Source organism: Meleagris gallopavo, chromosome 10 (assembly GCF_000146605.3).
Source record: "Meleagris gallopavo isolate NT-WF06-2002-E0010 breed Aviagen turkey brand Nicholas breeding stock chromosome 10, Turkey_5.1, whole genome shotgun sequence".
In the NCBI taxonomy this organism is placed as follows: Eukaryota; Metazoa; Chordata; class Aves; order Galliformes; family Phasianidae; genus Meleagris; species Meleagris gallopavo.
Window position 1 is genome coordinate 26,131,960 of NC_015020.2, and position 19,204 is coordinate 26,151,163.

A 19,204-nucleotide genomic window follows, 5' to 3' on the forward strand; every position below is an offset into this window, starting at 1 on the left:
TGGTGTAGGAGACTTTTGTACTACTGTAGTTTAAAACAGAAGCCCAGAGCAGCAGCCTGTGCATACTTTATACTGGTCATGTATGGATCTAGGGATTTATCTAATACACCACAATCCCCTGTTGTAGTCAGACCTACTGACCTATTTCTGCCTGCAACATTTCTTCCTTGTCTGAGCAGAGTCTGGCACACAAGAACTTGTGACATGAGTGATTATACCTATGCTAATGAAGGATTCGTGTTGAAGATTTGGTGCATTACTGGCATGGCCTTCCAGAGGTCTCTAGTTCTCACTGTTCCACCTTAAATCAGCAAGCACTGCCTGTGCTTCTTGTCTTTGAAAATGAAGCCTAGAAGTTACCTTCAGGCTTCTGATTCAAGTCACAAGGTTACACCTGTGCTAACTTGCCTGGCGGCTTTGTGATGCAGATGCAGAAAAACTCAGAGAAGGATTAATATAGCCAACCATTGATTTATTGAGTTCTCAGAAGTGAGGGATAAAACAGACTGCTGTGATGCCCTGAGCCCAACCTCCATAATGATTTCTCTCCTCCTGACATTCATCCACCAAAATTCATCTTGTCTCTTCCCCTTCTTCTTGCTGTAGTGCCTCAAACTTCAGGAGTTTCTTTTGGCAGGAATGCTCCTCACTGCTGCTGATACTGGAGCTTTCCTCTGAGCTTTCGGACAGGAGATGCTTGATTGCCACCATGTCCTTCTTGTTCATTTGCAAACAGAGGCAGGAGGATTCGCTGACCTTAAATGATTCCCCCCACATACTCTGGCACATGTCGGTCCCATTTGCATACATCTGTGCGTAAAACAGGAAAAACACATCAATCACATTTTAAAAGGAATGGGGTTAAAATCGACTTGTATTAATTTGAGAAACATCACTTTTTTAGAAATGATACAAAATTATGAAAAAGTCTGCAGTCATCCACTGTCTTGTACAGCTCTGTGCTGTACTTCATCCCTTTACAATGTTATTCAGTTCCACCACTGGCAGAAGAGCTTTGCCAGTTGTGAGAGCAAGCGATTACACAAAGTTCAGCGTGATGAACAGCCAGCCCTTTGTTTCCACCCCGGGGCTGACAGAATAAAGCTGTGTGCAAGAGGCTGCACGACTTGCAGCATGTCAGGACACTCTGACATGTCTCTGGGTTTGAGTGTTGCTGAAAGTGCCAAACTGAGTGTTTTGAAAACTGGACTCTATTTGCAAGCTAGAGACAGTCACAGCTCCATGGGATCGCACTGTGCCTGCTGCAGTGTACATCGTGACCAGGCAGAACCTTCCAAAAAGAAGGGGCATAACTCAGAAACTGCTTGATGAAAAGAAGACTTACAACTGGGGGCCCTGGCCTGCCTCCAAAGAGCTTTATTTATTGCCTCAAGAAATTGTGAGCTGCAGCAACTCTGCAGGTGAATTTGGCTTGTTCTTGGTGCTATGTCACTTTGTTAGTCCTCTGTCACAGGACTGTGCAGCCAAAGAACAAAAATATTTCTTGTTTGCCAGGCTCACATTGTGGCAATCTTCTGTCCTCCCTGCTTGAGTTTTCCTAAAGAGTGTAAGCTTAGCAATTATCATGTTCAGGCACAGAGTGGGCAAGATATATATACTTTGTCTTGCCTACATTTCTCCTGTGTGTTTGTTGTTGAAGTTCAGTTTTTCCTGTTTCTGGAAGGAACTTGAGATACTTCCCAAGTAATGCTAAAAATGGAGTTGAGGTGGGAGTGATTACAGGAGCAGAAGCCTTAGGAATTAAGGAGAAGAAACTGCTAATGACTGAATCAGAAGTAGGCAGCTGGACTGCTGGTCTTGTTGCCGACTGTGTCACTGAGTTGCTTTTAACACTGGGGTCTCTCAGAAGGAAGCCGTGTTTCATCTGTGATATCATATGCAGTCCTTGCCTGTGACATTGATTCACTATTCCCTTGGCATTTCATTTTGTGCTGTGATTTCTGGGTTCTGAGCTGGTTTGCCAGTTGCAGCAGCACATGTAAAGATTTGTGAATCTTGGAGAGAGTGATCTGTCTTCATGGTCAGGAGACTTCTGCATGGAAGGTGTTGTGTGTGCCAACAGTTAGTGATTATAGATTTAAATCTATTATATGGAAGTGGGACTGGGCTTCTGTAGTCCTGTGGCTGCTTCTGCTCCACCTGTTTTCCACAAGTTCTCCTTATGAGATGTCTCCTTGTCTCCTCACACGCTAAACAACCGTGTTGGGATGTGCAGAAGGCAGGTGAGATGAAATATAATAATCAGATTTGATTAAGAAATCTATCCAGTGCAAATAATGGAGAATTCATTCTAAATAGCTCTAAAGGCTCTAGTCTGTAATACAGCTTTTTACATCTCACCAGCTTGCTCTATGGATGCTACAGTTGCTGGAGGACTGTGAAGGTTGGTCAGTGCACTGGGAGAGATGCGGGGTCAGAAACGGAGAGGTTGCTGCATCTGGTTCTCCCCTTGTTCTCCTTTGGGCAGCCAGATCTTAGCTGTTTCTTTCCAGCTATTCCTGTACTTTCAAGCAGCATGAGACATTTTCTTCCAGTTCCTGTACAGATCCTGCTTTTAGCTGGTTGTGTGAGAAAATATTTAAAAGCTGTTGTGAGTTTTCTTAGGTCCATATGCAGGAGTCATGGCTACATCCTATTCTTACGTTCCGCAGGTTCTGTAGCACACATTCATGCTCTGATACTTGTTAAATTAGCCATTTAATTTTGACCTTCCTCCAAACTTTGCTTAAAGATCACAGCATAGCCAGAATGCTGCAGCAAACAAAGTGTGCCCGTTTAACAAAAGTGTACTTAAATTATTGCTTCTGATTGTTCAGCTTCTTGGACGGTGTTCTGGTCTGTGCATTAACATCACTTGGGAAGCACTCTGCTGGGAGAAAAATGATAAAATGTGCTTCACTTTAGCCAGACCAAAACTGGCTACGATCCACGTACATTCTTAATACTCCTCACTTGTTCCAAATAGTCCTTATAAACACTTACATACGTCACATGTAGGACTGCTGATTGCTTCTCTGCATTTGCTGAGGGCATCAGATGAAAGCATCTGCCCACAGTGCCCTGACGTGGGAGAACCTTTTGGGCCTTCAGATGGCAGTAACTTTCCTTTCCATGAGTTGAGTGCAAAGCAAGTGACTCCAGTGTTTGTATGTAATTACATTTTCATACGGAAAATATGTTTTTATAATTGCTCTGAAGAAAATAAATATTTATTCATACTTACCACGCAGGCCTATTTTTGGTAAAAAAAAAACATGGGCAGTGTTGGGTGTGGTTCCACTTAGTTTAGGAATAGCTGCATCTGCCTGCAAGTGATAAGACCTCTGGATTTGCTGCATGGTTTTTTTCCCAGCAGATGGTATATTTTCTTTAAGAAATATTTACATGGAGATTTAAGTTTGAACCTTCTACCTCTGGACTGGGGACAGTTTAAACAGGGACTGAAGATTGTTTATGGAAATTATCATTTTGCTTTCACTTCATCTGGAACTACTGATGATTTAGCATATCTGGAAAACTAAGCTGCAAGTTTCCACAGCCCGTTTGGTTTTTGGCCATCTTCCTGGCCCTGCTGATCAGTGTCACTGCAGAGCAGACACAAATCCTGGACTGTGACTTATATCAGTTGCTGAACAAACTTCTGGATATACATGAATTCGTACAGAATTCAGAACAATCCATTTGGGATCTCTGCAAGATGTACTACGAGTCCCTAAGAACTACAGTTAAGTTATGTTCACTTCTTTAGTTTGGACTGGTTTTAGAAACTCAGTGAAGTTTAGCTGTTAATAATATTCCAATAAGTGTTGTGGTTTTGAGCTGTGTAATCTAGCCTTGATCCTAAACATACTTGAGTCACTTGAGAGAAATCCCTCGTGACTCTTGAAGGCCTGTGAATCAGATTGCAGGCAACTTTGCTCCCGCAAGTCTTTTAATTTCTCATTTTATGCACTTTTCTTCATAAAACCAGTTATCCCAACCATCTCAAGCCTCAGAAAGTCAGGATGAGCTCCCAGAAGGCTTCTCAGTGCTGCTTTTTGACTAACAGGTTTAAAGTGAAAAAAACTAGCTGTGTCTAGCAATTGGCAGACACAAAAGAGAACAGCAGAATTATGGTAGGTCTATGGAGAGTAAAAAGGAGACAATTAGAAAGCTGCAAGGACTTAGGGATTTGAAGTATGGAGGACTCAAATGTGACAGTGTCAAATAGAGAGGAGGGCAAGGATGTCTAGTAATAAGAAAACCTTAGAAGTTCCTTAGTGAACTGGGAACTTGCTTCTCAGTGTAAAAAGGCAGAGGTGTGTAAAGCTCTACACCATGTGAGAAGTCTTATAAAATAAACTGTCTCTTTCTGTTACATGATCCAGGTTCTTTTATCTTTTACTTTCTGACCTGTGCTGTGGTTAATGTATCAGTTCTGCTGGAACATTTTCTTCTGTTTCACAAGCGGTATGAATAGTGATTAATTAGAAGTGTTTAGGGAGAGATCTACATAAAAATGCTTTAAAAACTATATATTTGAGAAATCTGGTGATAGGTATAGGAATAGCTTGAAATTGTTGAAATATAAAATAATTTACATACTGCATTTTAAATCCACATATTCAGGAAAAAGAAAGTACTGAGTGTTATTTATTTTGTGCCCCAACTGTCTGTGTTTTCTTACCTCCCCGTATGGCATGCATTTACTCTTACAGTGGTTTTCTCCACTTTCATCCCGTTCCCAGTCCGTCAGCCAGTTACGAGCACAAATGGAATCATCTTTGCAGGCTTCATACCTTCATGGAGATCAGTGTGGAAGATACAATTATTTTCCTTGGTGTTTTTCAGTGAACTACAGGGATTCAACTTGAAAAGCCCGTGGGCTGCACTAGTAATGTGGTACGGTCACACAGTGCTCTGTATCAACTGATCTTCAAGAAAGGTGCACAGTATCTTAGCTTCACATGTATATAAACTCTGAACCAGACAGGAAGACCTAAATCCCAATGAAAACTAAGCAGATCAGCCACGACATTTCATGCTCACAGGTTTGAGTAGATGGTCCGTGTTCTGGGAAGCAATGTTCACTTTTTAAATTTAAAGTGATTTTTAAGTTGTAAGCAATAAGGTAAAGAGAAGCTTATAAGTGGCCTGGAATCGGTAAGGTATGCAACTGGCTGTTCTATGTGATGAGAGATCTCATGACCTACCCATCACCTTACATCATTTCCTTCCTTCTACTTCTTTTTACATTCTACTTTTGGCTCTTACTTTGGCTCACGTCCTTAATTTGTTAAGGATCTCTTTCTGCAGATCAGTTAACATCTACTCAGAGTTAGTCTCAATGGCTTCGGGCAGTCTATTCACACCAGAAATTGGGAGTGCCAAAACCATGAGGCATAGCTTTCAAAAAGTGAAAGTAGTGTTCATTATAATTAATGCTTTGGGGTATATTTTCTGTTTGTTTTTTTTAATCTCCAGGGTCATGTTTCCAAAATTACTTTGATATCACAAGGACAGTAGACTTATGTTTTAAAATGAAACACGAGCTGTTATATAGTCACAGAACTACAGGACCTAGACGTTGTAATACATGTGAATGTGCAGCAAGGTAAGAAGGTGCACATCTGCAGAACTGTCACTGCACGGTGCCTGGAAACGAGCTCACAGGCAGCACACGGACTGTAAGTTGCTGCTCAAGTACAAGCACTAATTAGAAGTGAGTAGACTACGTGCATTTGAGCCTAACCTTTTGTACTTCTTGTTGCAGTGGCAGACAAAGTGATTTTAAATATATTTGCAGTGCACACAGAAACATTGTAGTAGGACTGCAAAGTTCCTGCTTCTCATTTTCACATTAAAATCAATGTTTGAAGGTCAAGACCTTTGCTGAAGCTTTGATCAGGTGAGGAGCTGTGATTCAGTGACCCAGCCCAGCGTGTTCCCTTACTGGGATGCTTCCTGGCTGCTCCACAGCACTGCTGGCAGGCGGGTGGGACAGGTGCAGGAATGGAGGAGCAACGCTGGAGTTTAGGGGAGGGCAGAACTGCTTTTATTGTTTGGTTTTTAAATTAGTGCCACCTTCAGTTATACTTTTCAAACTTAAGAGTGTGTATTTCAGAGTTTGACTGAACTGGGTTATCCATGCTATATCTCTGGCTTGCTTGGGAATCTGAATTAAATATGATTATTAAAATATTTATATTTTTATTCACTGTTACCTATTGAATTGTTGGGTGTGATGTTTCCTAATTACAATTATTTCCTGACCCTGTGGTTCGTTATACAAGAAGGTAGCAAGGCATAATTCTATTTTATGGGTTTTTCTTTCCCTGTGGAAGTAATTAGGAAGCTAAGTTTATGACAAATCATGACTTCTGATATGTTTGATTTTTCTGCTGTCCAGAAACCCATAAGTAGTTTCTTCAGACATTAATCATAACCTGTGAGAACATAAGTATTTAAAATATCCACTCCAAATATACCTGCTCCCTATGCACACTGGGTAGGGTATTTTTATTTTGAAGCTTTTATCTTTTAATTTTTTTTTATAATTAGCTGTTTCTCTGTTAAATGGCACGGGGTCACCTCACAGGTGGGTCAGACAATGGCACCTATAAGGGGCTCTTTCAGAAGCAATGGTTTTAGGGCTAGTGGGAGGAAGCAATTCTAAGACAATAGGAAGAAAAGGAAGGCCCCAAGCCAGTCAGATGAATTTCTTTTAAATGAAGCCACTGCTCATTCAGAGTCGTCTGCACATTTCTGGCCACAAAGCCATGCAGCATGCAGCAGGCACACTCATGGCATGTGGGGAAAGTAGGTCACATCACTAGCAGTGCTGAACGGGCTCCAATGAATAGAACACACACAAAAAACTTTAAATCGCCAGAAAGGATCGGAATTCTGGCCGAGCTCTTCTCTTGCCTCAAGCAGGGTGAGGGAATGGGTTTGACACTGGCATTAGGCAGGCATACAAAGCAGCATGCACAGTAATGGATCATCTTCACGTTTTTGATGCAGGCCAGGCGTCTGTGACGCCAGCAGGGGCAATAGATCATTGTTCAGTATTTGCTTAGAGCTGAGCCTTTTCCCTACCAGGAAAAGGGACTGATGCTTTGTCCCTGTGCAGCAGCTCTCAATCACATACACGTATACTTTCTAGTAATAAGAGTTAAAAATGCTGTTTACATGGAAGTTCTTGTAGTATCCAAGCAATACTGAGGGTTTTGTGATGCAATATTGATCTACCCTGTGCACGGGTATAAATCCCGTAGGTGCTCAGGCTGGCTTAAACCAATTCATCCTTCTGAGAAGGATTTGAAGTGCCTGCAAAGTGAACTTAATTCCCTTTCCTTTCGTTGTAACATTTTCACTGAATGTAGCAATGTGCTTTGTGTGCTGTTACTGATGTAGATTCTATACTTACATTGTTTCAGGATACATTTGTCTTAGATATCGGTGTTCTATTACTTTGCCTGGTAGACCTGTTTTAAGGCCCACTGGCAACTGTGTTGCTTTAGTATCCAAATGTTTTCACGTTTCAGAAATATTTAGTTTGGACGTTTAAGATTCTGAGTGCTGAGATACAATGTTCCTACTCCAAGACTAAGGACAAATAGGTGCTGCTACATATCTTGCACGCAAAAAGTAATTTGATTCCATAACGCTGTATTTTGGGAAACAAAGTCAAATGCTACTCTGCTTGCTCGTTACTATTCTTGTTTGTTTCTCCAAGGTTCGGGCTTTTAAAAGTGTTGTTAGGGTGACAGAAGGAAGGAGTGAAGGGTAAGGATGAAAAACTTAGAAATGAAGCTAATTTGTTATATATGTTAATTGAGAACCACATTGGAATGAGCTGCTTCCACGATTTCACAGTGCCTTTTTAATACACATAAATGTGCAGTGTCATAGTCAAGTATTTAGACTTAAAATCCTAACTGCACAAAGCTGAGCTGTGGAGGTGAGTGTTTCAGGAGCAGACGCAGTGCCCTCGTGGAGAGCAGCATGGTGCTGCTCTGAGTCCCTGACCTGGGACAGAGAATGACTCCATCCTGCTTTCAGCTTGGGATATTACTATTGTGCAGGGCAGCAGCTTAGCAGAGGAAAAGGTAGAGATGGCAAACTAGAAATGAGCAGGAAGAACAAGCAAAAAGCTTTGCAAGTGATACAGCAATATGGAATTTTGTTGCTCATTGTTTGGGAAGACCGTGCTTCATCCACTTTCTCTCTCTGACTCCTGAGTAACGGGCATATTAGAGCTAAATAGATATTTTGATAACAATTTGAACCTACCAGTCATCACAGAAGCTTTGACACAGTGGAACAGATTGAATAGCAGCAGTATATCTGGGATTGATCCAGTGAGCAGCGTGCGGAGAACACCGGTAAAAGCACTCGATTTTCTTTGTGAAATCTTCACAGCTGTTGTGGGTGAGAAAAGCCTCAAATAAACATGTTGCTCAGTGTTAAGGCTACGACTTCAATTTTCTAGACCTGCTTTGACGTGGATGCAGTACTACAGACTAGGAGAAAAGCAGAAAAGCATCATTTTGCCCTGTTTGTGTCATTCTTTTGGTATTGTGTACAGACTCTGACTGTGCAATTACCATAGCCAACTAAAGAGTGCACAAATGTTTCCATGCGTATTTCAGCCCTATTTGTGTAGCTTTTCCATAAACTTTTGGTGCCTTGAGTTTTCCTGGCACAAATGACTCAAGACAGCAATAAAACGTAGTTTAGAACTATAGTATAAAAATTTTCTAAGTTGTAGTCTAACAGTTTCACCGATCTTTATATTTTCCCACAGCCCAGCTGAAATTGCTTAAAAACAGTGTTGCTGCTCTTCTGGGAGTGGCAGGCAATAGCTGTGACTTCCACACATCTGTTTTTGCTTAATTGTTTTGTGCTTTCATTCCTTTATTTCTCTAACTTGCCATGTTTCACAGCTCTAGCATCTAACAGAGTATTAAAAACCTGAATTATGAAGATGTTCTCCAATTCTCCATGGCTACCAAATGAACTACAAGACTACAAGATTTTTTATTCTAAATATTCAGAAGTTTTATTTCTGGCCTCTTGTGCCTTTTGTTTGGAAGATATGATCATCTAGTTGATCTGCTTTCTCAACAGAGAGGAAGAGGCTGATCTTTCTGGCTAGGCTTTGCACTGACTGGGATGTGATGGTTGCTCTGTACAGAGGTGCAGCACGGTCATTACCTACTGGGTTTATCACTGCTTCGCATTGCCAGATCTGGTCCTATATTGAAAGCAAACTTTAAAAAGCATAACTCTGCCTTGAGAAAAAGGCAGAAATCTCTCTGCACAAAAAGTATATACTTAAGGATTCACGGGCTTTTGTAAGAGGGGAAAAAGAAGAGCCAGATGTTGCTCTGGTGTAGAGGAGAGATGATGGGAACCGGACCAGGCGGCGTTCTCTTTAGGGCAGCGCAGGGCCAGTCCATCTGCGGGCAGTTAGTGTTAGCCGTGTGGCTGCTACAGTGTAGCTTCAGTGAACCAGGACACAGACAACATCAAAGCTGACTTACGATTTACTGAGCTGCCCACATCTGTTCCAGTAGCTGTTGCTTACTTTAATTACTGGGGAATGAGCCAATTGCTCTGTGAAGTTTGCATAGCAACAGGAAGCTGTTAGGAATGAAACAAAGATCTTACAGTAAGGATTTTCTTTAATGCTCTGGAAGGCTTAAAATATAAGGTGAATATCTTTGGTCCGTAACATGATAAAGTCTTTTGGTACTAAGCAGGAGATGCACCCGAGCTCTGATGTTTTAGTTTTTGGAAGCAGCAGTGTGAATGCTAAGTGGGATAGACTGGCACGAACACTGCTTTGTAAGGGTGTTCAGGAAGCCCGGCAAAGTTTACTACTGCTCTCCCAGATGTTAGATGCTGCTGGATGGTAATTTTAAAAGTTACCAAGCAAGAAAAGAGAATTGCAGAACTGTAAAAAATATTACTGTAATTTGCTCAGTATGAAAGTTTAACCTCCTGCAATTTGTGTGGAAAGCGACATGCAATTGCAATCTGCTACAATTAATTAAACACTGCTATTTTTAATAATTCAGTGGGGACAATAGTTAATTCACTAGTACTATCAAGAGAGAAATACACGTTTTAAATATTTTTATACTTTATGACAATAGGCTGAGTCCATCTTTGCTGTAAACCTTTTAAAAGCAAAGAGAGATTCCAGAAAAGTAAACTGCATTGGCTTTTTAAACAGACGGTAAATAAAGCCAGTGGGAGTTTTGCAGCTGACTTTGTTAAGGACCAGAGTCCTACTCTTGAGTTGCATGCAGCAAAATGACATTGAGGGAGGTTTTTCAAATGCAGCTTATACTGCATCTAATATATTTTTCAGAAGCGAAAGAATGGCCGGAACAATCAGTGTGCACAGAACTGGACTTCTAGACTAGCTCCAGCAAGAACTAAACCACTCTTACATTCAGAGTACAGAGTGCATTCATGCATGTTTGGCTCTGGACTTGGCTTCACTTTGTGGGTGTCCCCTTCCAGACATCCATACTGCTGGCAGGTAGATGATGTGATGACAGCAAAGAGGGTGATGGCAAACCTCAGCATTGTTGTTCAGTTCTTTTCCTGTACGGAGAGAAGTCTTTACTGATATCCTTTAATGATAGGAAAAGTTCTGATAGTAAGAAGAAGAGCTGCTGTAAAAATCTACACATATATACAACTAAAATATGCTCAGGAGATATATACATATAAATATTAGGACATTCATTCCCCCTTTCCTTTGCTTATGTCTAAACACTTATTCTTCTGCCACATATTTCCAATCTTTGGTGGCCTGTGAAAAAGCATTCCTTCAGGCTCTATGTTGTAGTTTGCAGTATTTAAGAAAAGGTTTTTAAATTTCTCATGCAGATATGAATTTATCATCCCACTGCTACACTAGATTTGAAGAAAAGATTGATCAGCTCCTAAACTTACTGAGTTCTTCTGTGCACTGGGAACATTTAATTGCAATGCTTCTGTTTACAGAATTGACAAGCTAATAGTAGAGTATAATGAAACACTTGAGGTGGATAAATTGAGTAGATAAGATGCCTTCATTGAGGTTATGCTCATTTGTACCTAATAATCTGATCAATTGTTTTCTGTCTCTTTTGTAGAGTTCAGTCAAAAATGCAAGATAAAAACCATTTTGTCTGCGAGAATAGAGCTTCTGTAAGTACAGATTACATATTAGTGAGTTATACAGATAAATCTAGAACCTCCTACATAAATAAGTGCATAATTCTTTATGGGTGTAATTAATTTAACCTTTAATTCTTTAGTTAAATATTCCTGATGCTTTTTTGGAAGAGTTTTGCCTGAACAAGATCTGCAGCTCCTCTCCTTACCTAAACTTTTCAGATGCAAAGAAAGCAACATGGTACAGAAGAAAACCGCCTGTACAATTTCTCAGTAGTTTCTCACCTCTTTTGCTGCCTTCTGGGTGAAACTTCTCCCTAGAACAGAAACACAGTAAATTGCTTTTCTCGCTTTCCACTTTATATACCCGCCATCTGGCATCAGCACTCCAGAATTTGTTTGCCCTGGAGAGTTCCTTGACCCTTTGAAATGCTAACATAGATTTATCTCAAAAGCAGATGGAATGACCAGCACATAATGCCCTTTTATTGCTTGCAAATGTGGACATAATGAACAGGAAAGTACATAGACTAGAATTAGAAAAACAACAGCTCTCCAGCTCTCTACCAAATACAACTACTTTCCATCCCCTGCCTGATTTTGCAATGATTCCTTTTGTTGTAATTATTAGATTCATTTCTACAACAGCTCAATTGGGCTCTTATCACAAATTTCACTGAATTAGAGACATTACAAACAACACTTCATATTTCAGCCTGACTGGCTTAATCTTAACTGTAAATATATTTACGTTTGCTTTGGGTTACTCAGTAATTTTACTGCAGCCCCTGAAAGAGAATTGGTCTCCTGATTCTCAGGCCTTTGCTCTTTGTCCAGAAGACTCCTTTTTTAACCTGCTGATGCTTGCCCTTCTTTGTGCTTTCCAATGGGTGTCACAAGCACAAGGAAAAACTGTTGTGGGTACCACTGACAGCAGCTGCTGACTGGATTGCCTTACAAGGTGTGCTTTCTGCAGAGAGGATTCTGCATCTGAACATGAACCATCACAGGAGGCAGATGTGGTGATTACAAATAGGTGCACTTACTTCGATAGGTTAAATCTCACTGAGCTCCCTAACTAGTGACACACCACTGATTACCTTGCCATTATTTTGGTGCAAATGAAAAATAGTATCTCTTGTTTCTATTTTAAAACACAACAGTGGTTTGTCAAGTAGTAACTGTGGGTGGGTAATTACGAACCTTTTTTGCTTGAATAAAGCAAACATTGGCACAGTGGAGGTGTGGAATGAATCTCACTCAGCAAACTCACAGTGTGATAATGATCTCTGCTGAGCTGTAAGCACCAATTCCTACTCTGGCTGCAGCCTTCCTTGAGGCAAAAGTGCTGCTGCCTTTAAAACTGATTTTCAGATCAGTTGAAACCCCAGTGTTTTCTGTTTTCCAGAATGAATTTAAAGAAGACAAATGCAAAGAGACTTAAGTATAGGAGAAATTGATGTAAATGTAATACCTTACTGCCTATGCCTTCATTCGTGTGGCTTGATCTTGTGCTGGCTGAAATTAATGGAGCTCCTTGCTGATTTGTAACGTAAAGGACTTGTGCATACTGCTTGGTACTAAAATCAGTGTATTCATACAAAATAAAGACCACTGTGCCATATAAACATTCCATTTCAACCTGAGGATGAGTAGCTGTGCTAGCTGGCCTGGTGAAAAGCACATGTTCTGCTCCTTACTGCTTGGTCTGTATGAAATGTATTCATGCTTGTAAAGGTGTTAGCAGCCAGGAGGTTTCTTGTAATGCCTCTGTTTATGGAATTGACATACAAATTATATTAAGCTATAGGAGACTGGGATCTTTTTCAAGCTTTGAATATGAGCCAAATGGGACCACTTGCTGGGAGATTAGGCAGAATTTCTAGCAGCAGGAAGGAAAATTGTCATATGTTTGTGATTTCTCAGACTTGGCTTTGGTTAACAATAGATGTAAGCAGGCTCAGGCACAGGAGCTTCTAGAGATCTCAGCCATACATCATCCTGAGCCTTTTTTTTCTTATTCTGAGTAAGAAAAAATAAGAAAAAGTCTCAGTATAAGACTCTGAGTCATATTTTGAGAAATTTATTGTAGAATATCTCTTATTGCTTTCCATACTTGACTGGATTATTATCTTCATTTGTTAATGCTGAATTTATTTTCAAGCACTCACTAATATTCTTGTACTTATAAAACTCCTGTTACTATTTAATTTTAACATTAATATCATTGCCTCATGAACTTACATTGATCTTCTCAAAGTTTTTATACAGCATTAAAGCATGCATGATGTTAAAGGTATTGCCACAGACAGTAATTCTGGTACTGTTACATTAAATTATCACTATTACATTATCATCTGATGGTCTGATAATGGCCATGATGTTAGCAGAAGGATGTATCCATTCCGAAATCACAGACACAGCCATATGAGCTCTCAGGAGCTACTGCCTGCCTGCATAAATTCCTTCTGCAAGAGCTACCATTGGTAATGATGGAAAAAAGGGAAAGAAAGACAGGAACTCTAGCTAGTTGCTAACTTCACAGCTTCTGGCCATTGAGTTAGTATCTATGTCAAACTGACATCTCCTAACTCAACACAGTGATCCCTTTTGAGTGAGTCAGATCTCTTTAATGAGTGAAGTAAGCTTTCATGGTTTTATATTTTTGTTAACTCTACGAAGCTGTAGTGGCGAAGGGAAAAATTGTTTGTACTTCCAACCTGTGACAGCTGCCAGATCTGTTTCCCTCCATGGCTTCCTGAAGGTGTAACAACACTGTGGCTGGAGTGAGATGGAGTTTCACGAGTGTAAATTGGAGCATTTGGCCAATTACAGCTTTATTACATATGGTGATGTGTGCTAATGAAATTAATCTGCTTGTTCCTCATATCTCAGTGGGAGTCTGCAAACTTGGAAGTGTTTTTCTTGTTAACTGTAACAGGAAATGCAATGAAGAACACAGGTTGTTTTCTAAGTTAGTGTCATTCCTGAAGCTCCTTTACAGAACCGCATTTAAAGTTGCATTAAGCGTCGTATTATTTGCCAACTAGTTAAGTATATATATTGACTTTTATTTTGTTAGACTTCAGAACCGTGGGTTCATATTCACCAGTCTGCTGAACACATCATGTCACAAGTCAAGCTGAATGCCAGAGGCTCCAGATGGACTCAGTCTGGCACTCCTGGCTCCAGAAAAAAAAAAAAAAAGGACTGAGATCAAATCTTAACGCTACCAAATTTAAGGTCCAACTTGTTTCTGTTCACTTCAGCTGGGCCGGTGTTTTTCCTTTTATTTTGTTTGTGTAACAAATACATCACAGCATGAAGTCAGGCTTACTTGCTTTAATTTCGAGTACGTGAATGTTGCTGTGCAAGTTCCCCAAAAGAGCACAGGAATGACAAAAGCACCAGTAGTTTTATATAACCAAGAGAATGAGTCAGTGGAAAAACAAAAACAAAAAGCAAACCCACAGATTTTAATGAATAGTGTGTTTAAAAAACACTCACAACCCAAACAACAAAATTATCACTGTAAAAATGTTACTTCAAGCCCTTATGTTAGGTTTTTTCCAGAATTAAAGGGGATAAAAACCTACTTATTTTAGCTTATTACTAAGTTGAAAGAACCTCTTGAAAGCATAACTGAATGCTCTTCCTTTGCTTTACTCTTTCATTTGCCTTTCACGTTCTGTTGGTCTGTTACTGTGGGGTTCCTGGATCCACAAGCAGTTGTTGCAGCTTTTTACATCTTTTTATTCTTTTGTTCCAAAGAACAATCTCTGGCTCGGATAGCTACTGACTGACTGTGTGCTGTGATGTGGTCTCTCGCAAGTGACAAAGAAAACGCAGTCCAGCTTGGCCAATGCTCCAGAAGTAACCAATTGCAGTGCTGTCTCTGATTTAGCATGTTAATATTTGACTGAATTTTCTACAGCTACTTATGCATGCTGAATTTATTTTTAGAGGAATATTTTTTAATTTAGACTTAATTGTGGGTGCTTTTATTATCTGTGAAGAGGTGATGCTGGATGTCCCTGCGTAAAGCAGCAGCGTGGTGTTGTGAAATGTTTGGTGCCAGTGCTGGGTTATGGGTGGCCATATCCCACAGGCCCATTCTGTGCCTTCATTCTATACTGTTCCTTTCTTGCCACTGTGCTGGCACAGCCAGTGGGGCTGTGCTCCCAACCAGGTGGGGAACTGATCCAGCAATAGAAATGTTGCAATTATCCCGCCTCCAGTGCTGCTAGCCAAATCAATTTCCCAGTCCACTTTATAGCACAGCTGTGGAAACAGTTGTGTTGCTGTGAGGAAAAGGGCGGTATATCACAATGAGAGAGACAAACAGTGATGGGTAGGACTGGCAGTGCTTTTGGTGGAACTGCCAGCCTCTAAGCCCCATTGTGTTACTGTTCTGTTTCTTTTTCTTGATTGGTACATTGCACACCTTGTAATCACAATGTAGAACCAACAGGTCTACAAAGGAAACAGTGCAAACACAAGGTAACAGTGAGATCATACTGGTCAGCATGTTAAAAGGCAGTGACAGGAAACCACAGGATTAATCACTGCTGAGCTTTTCCTGTTAACATCAGAGCAGGGATGAGTTTTAAGTAGGACATGGTTGAGGTCAGTGGAGTGCTTCTGCAGATTTCTGTGAGGAATGACTCCCATGCATGACTTATTAGTTCTAGAAAGCTTTACTCATTCCCCCGTGGTGAATCTGTCCTTAGAAAACTGACCACAGCACTCTTGGAAAAGGTATTTTTTCCCAATGCCTTTCTTTACATTTTCACTTCTCTCTCTGCATCTCTCAGGTGGCACCTCTCTCTGTTGTATCAGTCAAAACCTTCTTTCTTTTCCAATCACTTTGCAGTTTATCGATACCCTTTTTATCTCCTCTCTTTCAGTAGAGACCGTTTAAGTCTTCAGAAGTGTTGCAATGCAAGCTTACACTGCACACCTGCTGGATTTCAATGGCTTGCCTTCCTGTGTGTGTCATCTCATATCTGCAAGGTTATTTCCTTAAGTAGCAGTGAAATTATGTGTAATTCTCCCCTGGCCCCCCTTAAGACTCATCTTTGGGTGCCGAAAGAGGGTGATAGCAGTTAGGATCGGGTTCTGCTCCTGCTGGCCAGCATCCCTGTCCCCCACTTGCTTCCCTTTCTGAACCTTTTAGAAATACACAAAAGTATGCGTGTTTATACACATGTAATTTGTATTCTTTTAGCCCTAGAGATAACAGCTCAACTGTGGCAATTGCTGTAAAATAAAATCCAAGCTGTCTGTGAAGGCAGCATACTCATTGATCTCTTTCTGTCTCTTTAAAGCTATGATGTGTTTGATGAGTTTTTGTTGCTAAGAAGTGCTGTTAACTTAGAGAGGGCTTAGTGCAGTAGCTAAATCTCACAGCCATGCTTTTAACTCATGATATATATTTGTGTATTTACATGTTCTACTCCATATCAGATGTAATATGGTATCTAGAACAAGATTACAACAGAACAAAGCTGTCACTATGACAAATTGCATCACTGCAAACAAGTATAAATGTTCTTCACAGTATATAATGAAGGAAAATAACAATTGGAAAGGAAATCATATCCTGTTATGACTGGTCTTTTGTTATATACAGATCTTGTAATTGCCATCCTGGACCTGGTTGTCAGTTTGCTTACTCCACTTGTCAGTACTGGGGACAGAGTAATACTCTTGGTTTCCAGTGAACACACAAAATCTGTACAGTGTACTCTTACTGAGTGATCAGTCTTTAAGAAACTCCTTCCTAATCTTTCTTAATTCAGTGATTTACTTGTGCCCTGAAACATGTTTATATCTTTTCTATAATGTGTCCTCCTGTAACTATAAGTATTTTTATTAATTACACAAATGTCTCATATAGGACTTCTCAAATAGCACACCTCACTAGATTCAGATTAGTAAATTTTGCCTGGGTTGTGTCAAAGTCTCAGATTTAAAAATGCTCCTGCATTGTTTTGGAATTACCATTGCTTGGATAGCCTGGCAGAACTGGGATTGGTCTTGCTTTTTGCTGAAGAAAATGATGCATCATTGTATAAAGATTATTTGATTAGTCTTAGTTAAACCTTTCCTAGCAAATCTTACTCCTCCTGCAGTTTATGTAACTCCTTTCCTACCCTTATTTCTTGGTTTGCTCAAAACTGGAAAAAAAAAAAGAGGTGTCTGAGGAGAGCCAGCATGTCTTCACTAAGGGCAAATCGTGCCTTACAGATTTGGCGCCCTGCTATGATGGGATTGGTGGGTAGGGGGAGAGCAACTGACATCATCTACTTGGACTTCTGCAAAGTATTTGACACCGTCCCACATGATATCCTTGTCTCTAAGCGGAAGAGACACGGATTTGATAGATGAACAACTCAGTGGATAAGGAATGGGCAGGATGGCTGTGCTCAAATAGTTGTGGTCAATGGCTCAGTGTCCAGGAGGAGACCAGTGATGAGTAGTGATGCTCAGGGATTGATGCTGGGACCAGCACTGCTTAACATCTTTGGTGGTCACACAGACAGTGGGATGGAGTGCACCTTAAGCAAGTTAGCTGAGAACATCGAGCTGTCTGGTGTGGTGGACATGTTGCCAAACCTTGACAGGACTGAGGTGGGCCTGTGCTTACTTCATTTTCTTTACTTGTATCATGCTGCTTTTCAAGTGAATCTTGAAAAAAGAATGTTACAGAGGTGGTTAGAAAACCGGACAGCAGTCATCTTAACGACGTGTAGCCTACATAATTATTTGTCATTACTGACATTCTACGCAGGTATAGTACAGCATATCCCAAAGTACCGTGCTGTCTTATTGCCACTGCCAAGCATTGGTATTGCAGTGTAAAGACCCAAACCTCACTGTGAATGCCATAGAACTGCATCACTAACAGGTGTGTGACGGTTTAACATGCAGAGCAGCTACAGCCATTTCCTCCACCTCCCACAGAACAGAAATACTGAGAGTGAAGGGAATTCTCCCTGGATAACGCAATTCTATCTAACTTCTGGGTTGGAAAGGCATGTTTAGGCATCTAATGCGGAGAAAAAGGAAGGTGGAAGCCAGGGAAATTAAGTATGTGGAACAGCAAAGAGAAACAGAATTAATTACTAGCTGAGTATCTGTAAGCGTGCCACATAGGCTCTCTGTGGTCTCCTGCTTTTGTGCTGTCAGTCAGTCTTGGTGATGTGAAGAATCAGCCCTTCAGAAATGTGTATTAATTACTCTCCTACTTTTTTTGAGTGTTACGGAGCATCTCTGGAGACAAAGGCTTTGAGCACAGGTGTGGCTCTGCTTTACTTACCTTTATTCTAGGCTAAGCCTCTCACAGTTACACTCAGTTGGGAAAAAAGGCTCTCTTCTATGGAGAAGTCAGATAGTCGAGTTGGTTTGTGGATCTGGAATTTAAATAGGAAAAATATAAGAGAAGCAGTAAGATGAACTTTTTTCCTATCCATTCAACACGAGAAAGTCTCATTTCCTTTTGTTTCAAAAGTCTTGGAAAGACATCTTGAGTCAAAGTGGTCCCCAGGGATGAAGCTGAAGAATAAGGAATCTTGGAGCAAAGTGACCACCAACTTCCCAAGCAAAATGAGAGCCCAGATGGCTTCTTGACGTAGGATGGTTGTTTCCCAGCAGATGCCGACTGCTTAATGCAAAAGGGAAAGGAAAGGGGACAACTTTGAAGTTGCTTTTGTGAAACACAGTGCAGAAAGTGCTAACTTACACCCTTGGGAAATAACCTGTAAAGGCAAGAATACAGAACGGGTGTGAGTTATTGAGACAAACGCAACGTGATGACAGGCACTGATGGCTGCTGCAGGTAACCAATCTTTGCAGGCTTGTCTTCGCTGCTGAGATGATGAGCTGTCTGCCCTCTCCCTGCCGCCATCTCACTCTAAATGCTAGAGCGCAGAACGCAGGGTCACAGCCCCGTGCTGCCGGTGGCGGTGGGGCTGCGTCTACAGACCGCGGCCCGACTAAAGCGAGCGATGCCGTCGGACGGCCG

General features: G+C 40.9%; 1 protein-coding gene across 1 annotated transcript; it reads right to left on the reverse strand.

The window, feature by feature from the left end:
* Positions 1 to 451: 451 nt before the first annotated feature.
* On the reverse strand, positions 452 to 11,570 carry LOC100547944 (riboflavin-binding protein). Its single transcript, XM_003208804.3, has 6 exons — positions 11,464 to 11,570; positions 10,464 to 10,620; positions 9,549 to 9,648; positions 8,296 to 8,424; positions 4,688 to 4,799; positions 452 to 810 (listed from the first exon to the last, which is right to left on the reverse strand). Exons 2-6 carry the CDS (start codon positions 10,600 to 10,602, stop codon positions 574 to 576), a joined length of 717 nt encoding a protein of 238 aa, XP_003208852.1. The 5' UTR covers positions 10,603 to 10,620; positions 11,464 to 11,570; the 3' UTR covers positions 452 to 573.
* Positions 11,571 to 19,204: the final 7,634 nt, after the last annotated feature.

Coding starts and splice junctions, on each gene's coding strand:
- LOC100547944 (XM_003208804.3), bottom strand. CDS start 10,602: ATGCTGAGGTTTGCCATCACCCTCTTTGCTGTCATCACATCATCTACC. Junction 9,649..10,463: donor ATGCACTCTGTACTCTGAAT/GTAAGAGTGGTT, acceptor CATTCCTAACAG/CTTCCTGTTGCTATGCAAAC. Junction 4,800..8,295: donor CAAAGCTTCTGTGATGACTG/GTAGGTTCAAAT, acceptor ATCTCCATGAAG/GTATGAAGCCTGCAAAGATG.